At 51.1% G+C, this 11,117-nt stretch overlaps 2 protein-coding genes across 2 annotated transcripts in view; one reads left to right on the top strand and one right to left on the bottom strand.

Annotated features, from left to right (window-relative positions):
• The window catches only part of Dtymk (deoxythymidylate kinase), a 9,508-nt gene extending 5,922 nt beyond the window's left edge, over positions 1–3,586 (top strand). Inside the window, exons 4-5 of the mRNA XM_004637375.2 lie at positions 1,609–1,806; positions 3,250–3,586. Coding sequence (XP_004637432.1) covers positions 1,609–1,806; positions 3,250–3,360 — 309 coding nt within the window. The 3' untranslated portion in view covers positions 3,361–3,586. The remainder of the gene's footprint in view (positions 1–1,608; positions 1,807–3,249) is intronic.
• A 1,466-nt stretch (positions 3,587–5,052) lies between these two features.
• Atg4b (autophagy related 4B cysteine peptidase) overlaps positions 5,053–11,117 on the bottom strand; it is a 31,094-nt gene continuing 25,029 nt past the window's right edge. Inside the window, exons 11-13 of the mRNA XM_023722070.1 lie at positions 7,470–7,526; positions 6,985–7,078; positions 5,053–6,482 (exon numbers count right to left, since the gene is read on the bottom strand). Of these exons, the coding sequence (XP_023577838.1) occupies positions 6,409–6,482; positions 6,985–7,078; positions 7,470–7,526 (225 nt within the window). The 3' untranslated portion in view covers positions 5,053–6,408. The remainder of the gene's footprint in view (positions 6,483–6,984; positions 7,079–7,469; positions 7,527–11,117) is intronic.

The following is an 11,117-nucleotide window of genomic DNA, read 5'->3' as shown; positions in this document are numbered from 1 at the left end:
TGTGCTCTCTGTGAAAGCCTGAGAGAATGTTTTCTCTCCATGTGACTCTCAGGCACACTCTACATCATCGATCACTTTCCTCTTTGGCCCCATAATCTCCTTGATCAGAAAATTTTGGGATACTACCAAGTTACATGATGTTACTGTACAAGTTCTCATATGTCCTGAGTTTTAATTGACCTTGGAAGGTTAGGGCCAGAATATTGGCTTTCCTTGTGGCCCTCTTTTTTTTTTTTGTCTATTTTATAGTATTGGGATTGAACACAGAGTCTAACCACTGAGCCGCATCTGCAACACATTTTTACTTATTTTGAGACAGAGTTAAAATTGCCTAGTGACTGTCCTCAGCCTCCCACAGTGCTGGGATTACAGGTGTGGACTGTTATGCCCAGATTGTCTTGTATTTTTAGTTACACTGAACTCAAATTCAATTAAAGTTCACCTATTGAAATATTAAATCTCTTGAAGTATTTCTTTCCACATTCCTTCCTTGCATTAACATTTTCAAAAATTTTTCCTTCCTTCCTTCTCCAAAGTATCTTCCCAGGTAGCTAGAGTTACAGGCAGGTACTGCCCTGCTCAGCTAAGTTTTTCATACTTTTTATTTTGGGGGCTGTGGGAGTATAGCTCAGGGGTAGAATGTGTGCCTAGCATGCAAGGGATACTGGATCCAGTCCTTAGCACCAGAAAAATTTATTTTTATAAGACCACTTCAAGGAGTGCTGGGTTGTGCTCTCCTGAGGCAGATAACTGCTTCTGTGTTTTCTTTCTTGGTGGTACTGGGGATCAAAGGCCCATGCATGCTAGGCATCTGCAATGCCATTGAGCCATACTGCCCAGGCCCTTGTTTATTTTTTGTGTGGTAACAGCCCTTGGTGATGATTAATGGCAAAGTGGGTAGCATTTGAATTATCTTTCTTCACGTTAGAGTCCTTGTTAGTAAAGCAGTTTGTACAACGAGGAGGACAAGCGAGGTGGTCAGTATGCTATGGGACTGTCCCTATCCTGACATGCTGACCACTGCTGAGAGCTGGTTCTGCAGGCCCTTCAGGTAGGGCCATGGGCCTGTGAACTCAGGGTATGGTATTACAGGCCAAGGGTTCTCGGCCCTGCCTTCCCTCCAGGTGCACAGACACCATCTTTACAGGGTGGCAGGATGCCTAACAAGGAATCTGCCCTTGAGCTCTAGCATAGTCCAGTATCCAGTTGGCTTCCAGAACTGTCCCATCTCCTCTTCCTGGTGGGATTGGTGCAAGGCCAGCTATGGCCAAAGGCCCTGTGCTTGATCTGGCTCTGTGCATTCTACTTCAGGCATTCTGTGCCCAGTAGCCCTCAAGGCTCTGCCTAGTTTGCACTTTCTTCCTGGATAGAGGTCCAGAGCTATCTGTCATAAGGGCCACCATAGGAGTATGCATACCAGGGCAGAAGCCATTGTATCCTCTGAGTGCTTTCAATGAGAAAAAATGTGAGCTTTTACCAATAAAGTGCCACTGCTGTGTACTCTTGGTATTGTATGTACCAAATGTTAGCTCCTTTTTCTCCTTTTTCATGATCTGGACAACATTAGACCCTACTCGCTTTTTCCCCTATTCTGTTCTTTGTTGGCAGAATTTTTCCCTAGATTGGTGCAAGCAGCCGGATGTGGGTCTGCCTAAGCCTGATCTGATCCTGTTCCTTCAGTTACAACTGGCAGATGCTGCCACACGGGGGGAGTTTGGCCGTGAGCGGTACGAGGAGAAGACCTTCCAGGAGCGGGCCTTGTGCAGCTTCCAGCAGCTCATGAGGGACTCGACTTTGAACTGGAAGGTGAGGGCCCTGGAACTGGGATGAGTGCAGACTGCTCAGAGGCGCAAGTCCACCCTTATGCAAGGTCACAGTGGCACAGCTGCCGCAGTCGCTGGTTTGTCCTCCATGGAGCTTCAGACAGCTGGCTACATGCCAGCAAGTCACCGCAGCCCTTCTTTTTTGGGGTGCTAGCAATGGAGTTCAGGGCCTTACACAGGCAAGGGCTCTGCCACTGAACTCTGCCCATAGCCTCTGTGTAACAAATCCCAGGTCCTTAGGTGGATTCTGCAAAATGTGGAGTCATGGTGCCTCATCCACTAGACCATGTGCAGTTGCAGGCCCCCTTTGCTTTTGTCCTCTGAAAGGCCCTAGATACCCACATCTTTGAGAACCTGTCTCGGGAGCTGCTGTACAATTCACCTTTTGGGTTCCTGATACCAGGAATAGCAAATAGCATATAGACAGATAGTAGTCCTGTCTGCTTGGATCATGTCCAGAGGAGCAGTATGCTGGTTTCAGTATTTGTCCTCAGACCTCACCATAATGTCCCATGGGATATGTGTGTTCTTTCTTAGCACAGTGCAGGCTCCCCCCACCCCCATACAGTACAGCCTGAGTCCTCTCCTTTTCTCTCCCTTGGGGTTTCTCTCTGCCCAGGATAGCAGCTGTGGCAGATTTGCCTTTGGTCCTGCTTCTTCACTGTGCTGGCCCAACCCTTCCCAGGACATTGGCCTCTGCCCTCTCTCCTGGACATGACTTGCACAGTAGCTAGGGAGGTCCTAGTGGGCTTGGCAGCACCCACACATCCATGTCATGCCAAGCCTGTGGGGCTAGAGTCCCTCCCTACCAGAGCGGTCTAGGGATCAGCCTGCACCGAAGCAAATGCTAAATGTCTGCAGCCTCACTCTGCCTGCGGACCAGTAGCACAGACTGCCTTTGCATTTGTGTTACATTTTTTGGGGGGGCACAACCGGGGTTTGAACTCCGGCCCTTACACTTGCCAGGCAAGTGCTTATTCTACTGAGCCATCTCCACAGCCCCCCTCTGGGAGTAGTTTTTCTCCCAACACTGCTTCTCTGTGGTACAGTGCAGAGGAAGAGGACAGGGAAGAGACCCAGGTTTCCAGGTCCTCATGTTCAGAGTGCTGGGAGCTACCTTCGCAGAGGTCACCTGCAGACTGGGAAGACAGCCTCATGAGAGCTCTGGTGTTTGGTAGCATGAGCTACCGCATGCACACTGTGCTTATAGTGGTGGGCTATAGGAACAAGGGCAGCCATTGACATGGTGTTTCTTTTGAAACTGGGCATGGCAGGAGTGTGGGCAGCTCTGCACCTAGTATACTGCTCAGGTGAGATGGAATGCGAGATCTCAGAGGCCTCATGCCATGCCCCAGCATCCCTGTGCCACAAACACTGGAACAAAGGGAAAGGTGGTAATGACCTGTCATGTGTCCTCTGGGAGCAGGTGGTCGACGCTTCCAGGAGCATCAAGGATGTCCATGAGGAAATCTGCTTGTTGTCTGAGGCTGCCATCCTTGGGGCAGCACAGAGGCCCCTCGGGGAGCTGTGGCAGTGAACCTGGCACCACCAAGACACGTGCACCAGGCCCTTTGAACACTCGGTGGCATTCCAATTTTGGTTTAGAGACCTGCAGGGCTCCTCTGCGACTTGAGGCTGGGCTGTACAGAGACAAACATGGCAGAGTCCTGGCTGTGTGGGCTCCAGGCAGTATCATGGAATTATCTTCTGGCTTGCTACTCATTTTAGTACTAAAAAAAATGAGCAAGTTTATAATAGAAATTACTTTGGGGGCTGGTGAGATGGCTCAGTGGTCTAAAGCACCTACTTAGAACAAGCTTAGCAAAGCACAAGGGACTGCGGTTCAATTCCCCAGCACCACATGCCAGCCAGCCCTGCCTCCTGGTGGGCTGAGCTGGCCACACACACACACACACACACACACACACAATAAATTTTTTAAAAAGTTAAAAAAAAAATTTTTTGTTTTTAAGTCCTGGTGTGAGCCCAGAGCCTTATACATGCTAGGGAAGTGCTTGACCACTGAGTTACTGACCCAGCTCTTAATTTGAGATAGGATCTCACTGACTTGCCTAGGCCTTCTAAGTAGTTGAAGCTATAGGCATGGGCCACTGGGCCCTGCTTCTGAATCTGTTATAAGCCCCAATAAAATTTTACCTGCAAACATGTTCATGTAGTTTTCTGTGCTCAGATGCCAGCTATGGGCTGAGCCAACCTTGAGCAGCAACTGAACCTGGTTGGAAAAGGTCCTGCCTACCCTGGGCTCCTCTGGGTCTGTAGTCTTAACAGGGTAGCCTTGCTGGGTGTGCCATGCTACACCATCACAGTTTGAGGTCCCATGCTCTGAGTGCTGATGTTAACCCTACTCATGTTTGTATGACCCTAGAGTGTCTTTTTATTGTATCACCTTTTGTCCAACCCAAAGTTAGGGTTTACAATTCTGGTGGAACCGACCCCCCACAGCAGTCTCCAGGTAGAGTGCTGGGATGGAAGGCAACACCCTACACAGCAGGAGGGTCCAAGGTGGGCCTGTCCAGGGTCCTCTGGGGTGGGGGGAGGACTTCTGTCTACAGGAGTGGGAGGTACAGTGTTTAGAGGCTGTGAAGGTAAGGAAGGACCTATTTCCTCCCTGGGATTTATTAACAGCATGGTTTTAAGTTCTGCCTTTCAGGACTATAAGCAAAAATGTATTCCATGAGCTGATGGTGCATGCCTGTAACTTTGGCGTTAAGGAGGCTAAGGTAAAGTCACAAGTTCAAACCTGCCTGGGTGGTACAGCGAAACCCTGCCTCAATAACCAGAGAGAATGTTCCAGCAGCTGTCTGGTGTGTACTTGAGAGGTGTGACCCTCGTGCCACACCAGCTGGGCAATGAGTGGCTTCTTTTCCTCCCTTTGGGTCTTTGGCACCTGTCCTGCTCAGATGGAGCAGGAAATGCATGGAGCAGCTGGGCAGTCCCCACCACATCGTGTTCTGGCCCCAGCCAGGCTACTCACAAGCACAGCCCGCACATGGGACATGACCTATGCCCTCCTAAAACTAATTCTCTGCACTGCACAGATTTGGCGTTACACACTCCCCAGAACCAGAGTGGGGGCAGGTGCTGTGCCCATCTTCCACAGCCTGGCTAGGCGCAGCACAGGCTCTTCTTGCCCAGCTCTGCAAGTTTTACTTGAGATGCTATGAAAAGACACCAACTTTAACCCAAAGAAAATCAGTAGACACACACACTTGTTTTCTATGGAAACTTGTTATTTGCCATTAAGAACTGCAAACTATACTGAGTGAACCACCTCCTCTTCAGTAATCTTTATCCAGGTGTGGAGGGCAGCTCCTTGGACACTCTGTCCCCTACCTCAGGAACCAGCAGCAGGCCAGAAAGCGGAACCCCAAAAAAGAAATGGTTCCAGCCCTTCCTGCTGCCCACCCCATTCACAGCCATGATAAGGAGAGGAAGCAGGAAGAGAAAAGGGAGAGGAAGGAAATAAATTACATCTGGGGGCTGGGGTGGCCCCTACTGCCTCTGGGTGGCTGGTGCTGCCATGCATGGCTATAGCCAAGACCCACTTTGCCTCCACCAGTCCTGCCCAGCTGCAGAAAGGCGCCTATGTGGCCACCCCTCCCCCCCCCCTACACAAGCTAGCAGGAGGATGGCTCCTGTTGTGGAACATAGGCCATCGGCCACAGTAGCAAGGTTTGAGGGTAAGAAGGGGCGGTGGTTGCTGAAGTGAGCATGACAGTCTGGATACTTCACCTGTGAGTGCTGGGGGCGCAGCTGCCCAACCTGCCCAGCAATGCTGAGAAAGGCAAGAGAACGTGGGCTGCAGGGTGCTCCATCCCATTGGTCATAGTGTCCCAGGCAGAGCCACTCAGGGAAGCTGGTGTGACAGCGAGCAGCAGCAGGCGGTGGGGTCTCCAAATGCCTCAGCCCAAGGAGATGGAAGCAGCACCTGTAGGAATGCTCTGAGATGCTCTAGGACCCACGTCTGGCCCTCGGCTCTCGAAGCCTCTGGGTTCCCACGTGCTCGCTGTGAGCTGCTCTCCCAAAAGTAGCCCTTGGTAACCATGCTGGGCAGAGGGGATGCAGCTGAGCTCACTCTGCCCAGCATCAAGCCATGACGTGACTCTTGCTCTACACACACCAAACTGCAGGTCTTCTAAGACTGACCTGGGAAGGAGCCCAGAAACTCATGTCGGTGTTGAACAACTCCAAACAGGGCTTTTAATTCCAAACCAACCACAGACCTGGCGCCTAGGAGAGCAGGGCCAAAGCCAGTGTGGGGACGCAAGGCTGGCAGTGCCAAGCAGAGAACTCTGCAAGCTCAGGCCCCACACTGAGCTTCCTGCCAAGCACCTCTTCCTGCAGGTGGCCAGAGGCACACCCTGGGCTGGGTGGGCTGGCTCCAAGCATACGGCGTCCAGGGCAGCGCAGGCCTCCAGGCAGCGGCAGCATAGGTGCAGCACTCAGCAGGGGCAGGCTGGGTGGATGGAATGCAGTACAGTGGCACCAAGTGCCTGAGGCAGGGCTAGGTTCTCAAAAGGCGTCCCAGCGAGACCATGGAAGCTGCCTTTCAACCCCAGGACCCTCAAAGGGACAAGATTTCAAAGTCTTCATCTTCTGAGTCAAAGAATCTTTCCAGTCGCTCCACATCAGAAGAATCTAGAAAAAACAAGATAAAGCCTCATCAGACACCCCTCAGGACTGCTCTGGAGGTGCCAGTAGCCAGTTTTGGGGGTCCAGACCCATGAGCAGTGTTCAATCCTAAGCCACTAGGGAACTGGGGAGGAGAGAACAGCAATTCACACCTGTCAAGTCAAGCACAGAGTAGGACCTGAGGGTTCATTAGGCCTATGGGCTCTGGCCAGTGTGCTCCAAGATCAGCACCCTGCCCTCATGCCAGGGCCCAAGGAGCTATTCCCCGTGACTCCTTGACTGAACTGGGTGCTCACTGAGCCAAGGACCAAGGACTCTGCAGCTCTGTGCTAAGGGTGAGAGGAGGGGGCTTACTAAACCATGCTGTTCTTGGACCCAAACCACCCCAATGGACCACACTCAGGCTTGCAAAAACCTGACAGAAGCCAGTGAACCAGATGGACAGCAAGGGGCCCAGTCCCCATGACCTGAGGACATGCAGGTGGGGACATCCAGGCTCAGGACTCACCAAGGGACAAGTTCAGGACATCAGGGCAGGCCAAGTGGGAAGGCTGCTGCTCCACGAGCTCAAACATGGGCAGGGCACCCCCAAGCAGGGACAGCTGTGAGAAGAAAGTATAAGCAGCTGCCCAGCCTCACCCCATGAGTAAAGGCTGCCTCAGCATGGGGTCAACTCTGTTTCCCCATCACAGGGACAAGCCAGGCAGCTTCACACCAGGGCTTTCAACAAAGCCCAATGCAATACCATGTTCTAGGGAGGGAAGAGGATAGTGAGCACCTGTAGAAGATCCCACCCTGAAGTTACCACGTGGCATCAGCCTCATGGTGGGCAACTACGAGGTAGAAACCCAGAGGCACCTGCCCATTTAGTTGGCACAGTTGAGCAGGGCCTTGGGGCATTCCCCTGACACCCCCACCCCACCCCACCCCATTTCCCAGGAGGCTTGGGCCAGGCTGCAGAGGGGAGGAAAGGGGAGGATATCCACTATATACCTTTTTGACTTGCTGGCACCAGTCATTAAAGTCATCCTCAGTCTTACAGAAAAAACCCTAAAATGGAGTGACAGAGAAAGCAGTGTAACTTCATGTGGCATGAGCTGCAGGTCCAAATGCAACACAGCCCCGCAACCCTTAGGGACTCAGTTCCTCAATGCAGGTCTTCAGCACAATGCAGCCTTTTCCCTCTGCTTGGCTTTACCCAAAAGCTATTAGCCTCATTGAGCCTCCTGGGAATGAGGCAGACTATGATTATGCTGGGGTGAAGAGCAGAGAGCCTCTTCCCCTCTAGTGGAGACTGGGCCTCAACTTTGCCTCAGCTCAGGACCAAGCAGCAGAGGTAACCAAGGTTGTCCTGAAGCCACGGCTGCCACATGCTGAGGAAGCAGGCCTGGAAGGGAGTGAGGAGTCCTGTGGGCAGTAGCAAACGGTGCATGCTAGAACCCATCTGCATGGGGACCAGCTGGCAGGTCTAGTTGGACTGCAGCAACATCTCAATGACCCTAAACACCACCAAAACCAGAGGATCACAGGCACAGGCAGGAAAGATGGCACCAAGAAGGGTGAGCACTCTCCTGTGATGTCACCATGAAACACACACAGAAACCAAATTTGCTGATGAAACGTGCCTGAGTGAAGTCCTGTGCACTGGTCTCCCTACAGCAGTGAGAGGGGTGGAGCTGGCATACTGCCTTGGTCCTTGTGCAGCCCCTGCACTCAGCACCTGCTGGTCTCCATCTGCCTGCCCCTCCTGCCATGGTGCTTGTTTTTGGTTTTTTTTTTTTGTGGAACTGGGGATTGAACTCAAGACCTTGTGCTTACCAGGCAGGTATTATACCACTGAGCCAACTCCCCAGCCCCCTGGCATGGTGCTTGGCTTTGAGTTGTTTTCCTTTTTCTTTTTTTTTAGTACTGAGGGATTAAACCCAGGGGCACTACACTATCAAGCAACATCCCTAACTGCCAATTTTATAGACTGAGATAGACAAGGCCTTACCTAGTGGCACAGGCTGACCTCCAACTCGCCATCTTCCTGCCTCAGCCTTCTATACAAACTAGACAGCTGGCTTTCTAGTTTGATCTTAGTGCACAAGTACCAATTAATGGAAGTTACAGAGAGCTGGGCAACTCAGGAACAGCTCCAGCCGCTGTCCTTATGCATGCCACCTCCTAAGACATCCTGGAGCTAGTCTGCCTGTTCCAGGGTGGCACACCAGGCTGCTCCTATCAAGATCAGGCCTGAAAATTCTGTCACCAGTGTCCATGATATGGAGCTCCCACCCAACTGATGATCTCCTGAGGTTAGGTTCTGCTTCTAGTTTTTTGGGTTGTTGTTTTTTTTTTTCAGTGTATTTTAGTACAGGGTCTCACTACACAGATCAGTTGTAGTGATCCTTCCTGTTTTTCAGCCTCCCAAGGGCTGGGATTACAGGTGCACATACCACCATGCCCAATCTCATTTGCCATCTCAGCGCACCCCAGGAGCGGGGCCAGCAGGGCAGGCTGGGGATTCAACCCCCAGACCCTGCGTCTGCCTAAGCAGAAGCTTTAATCCTCTGAGCTATCTGGCCGGCCCTTGCTTGTACGTTTTGCTTTCACTTTTTTTGAGACAGGGTTTCACTATGCAGTTGAGGCTGGTCTTAAGATCACTTGGTAGCCAAGGCTGGCCTCAGCCTCCTGAGTACTAGAATTAAAGGCATGCACCACCACACATGGCACAATTTTTCCTGTTTTTTTGTGTGTGTGACACTGGGATGGAACCAAAGGTGCTCTACCAATGAGCTACATCACCGGCCATTTTTACTTTGCGACAGGGTCTTGCATAGGTTAGTCTTGGATTTGGAATCCTCCAGCCTCAGTTTCCTAAGTGGGAATATAGGTGTGTGTCACATTTTCTTTTTTATCTCTTTCTCCATCAACTTTTTTTTTTGGCGGAATCAGGGATTGAACTCAGGCCCTTGCGCTTGCCAGGGAAGCGCTTATTCCACTAAGCCATCTCCCCGGCTCCTCCCCATCAACTTTTTTTTTTTTTTTTAATTTTTATTTATTTATATGTGTGTGTGTGTGTGGCTAGCTCAGTCCACCAGAGGGGCGGGGCTGGCTGGCATGTGGTGCTGGGGATTGAACCGCGGCCCCTGTGCTTTGCTAAGCTTGTTCTAAGTAGGTGCTTTAGACCACTGAGCCATCTCACCAGCCCACCCCATCAACTTTTGAGAAGGATTTTTTTTTGGGGGGGGCTGGCTCAGCCTGCCTTAAGGGCGGGTCTGGGAAGGCAGGTGGAGGGGGGTTCGAACTGCAGTATCCTGTGCCTGACTGCATGTGCATGAGCAGGCACTTCAACAACTGAGCTAACCGGCAGGCCCCCACCCCATCAAATTTTGAAAACTAGCAGGTTTGCAGAACTACATATAATCCAACAAATAGGAGGCATCTTGTTCTTAGGGAAGCACCTCACCAATGCACTAAGTAACACTAACAGAAAATAACAGAAGTGGGCTGGGGAGATAGCTCAGTGGTCTACGCGCCTGCCTACAAAGTAGAAGGACCCAGGTTTGAACTGTGGTACCATGCCAGCCCCGCCCCACATGTGCTGTGCTAGCCACCAAAACTGGGTGTGGTGGCACACATCTGTAATCCCAGTGCTGGGGAAGCTGAAACAGGAGGGTCACTACAAGCCTGAGATGCACAGCAAGACCCTGTGCCAAATACATAAATTACAAAAAAAGAAATAAAACGACAAAGTGATGCTGGTATGTACATGGCACACATAGCACACGCACTTGCTCTCCATGCACACTCACACTTGAGATGTGCACACCCATGCACTCTGGCTGCTCATTCAAGAAGTGGCAGTCTCTGGAGAGGATCTGCAAGGCCCAGCCTTAGAATTCAAAACCATGGGACTGGAGAGATAGCTCAGTGGAATAAGCGCTTCCCTGGCAAGCCTAAGGCCCTGAGTTCAATCCCCGGTTCCACAAAAAAAAAAAAAAAAAAAAAAAAAGAATTCAAAACCATGAGAATGACTGGAATACAGCAATATGAGGAGGACAAGGAGAGAAATGGGTACCCTGGACTCAAGAAGGAACTGAAGCAAGAATTGAAGCCCATGGGGAAAGCAAAGAGAAACTTCAATGAAGAAGGAGGCAGTGGGTAGAGCCTTTTCCCTAAGTCAGGACTGATTGCACCAGAGAAGCAGTTCAAACGTGTGGACACATGGTGACTTCTGGTAACCCCAGACACAGCAGTGGAAAAGAACAGTGGACGTGAAGGATTGCACTGGCTGGGGGTGAATGCTGAGGGCTCAGCTGTCCCTTGGGAGACATCCTGGAGAGAGGATGGCTGAGCTTAGCACTCTGCAACTGCTGGGTGCTTCAAGCAGCTCGCAGCTGAATTCAAGCCCACATAAGGTATGCTTACAGATTCAGGCTGATTAAGTCTGATCCGTCTCATGGCCAGAATCCATCTTGAACTTCAGGGAAAAGAAAACAGCAGGTTGCTGAGATTATCCACTACCCTGCTATAAAGCTACTACTGGCTTGCTAGACTAATTTTCTTCTTCTTCTTCTTCTTTCTTCTTCTCCTTCTCCTTCTCCTTCTCCTTCTCCTTCTCCTTCTCCTTCTCCTTCTCCTTCTCCTTCTCCTTCT

Source organism: Octodon degus, unplaced genomic scaffold, assembly GCF_000260255.1.
Source record: "Octodon degus isolate 3935 unplaced genomic scaffold, OctDeg1.0 scaffold00089, whole genome shotgun sequence".
Taxonomy (NCBI): Eukaryota; Metazoa; Chordata; class Mammalia; order Rodentia; family Octodontidae; genus Octodon; species Octodon degus.
Note: the sequence above shows the minus strand (reverse complement) of the source record. Positions and strands in the feature narration are given on the sequence as shown.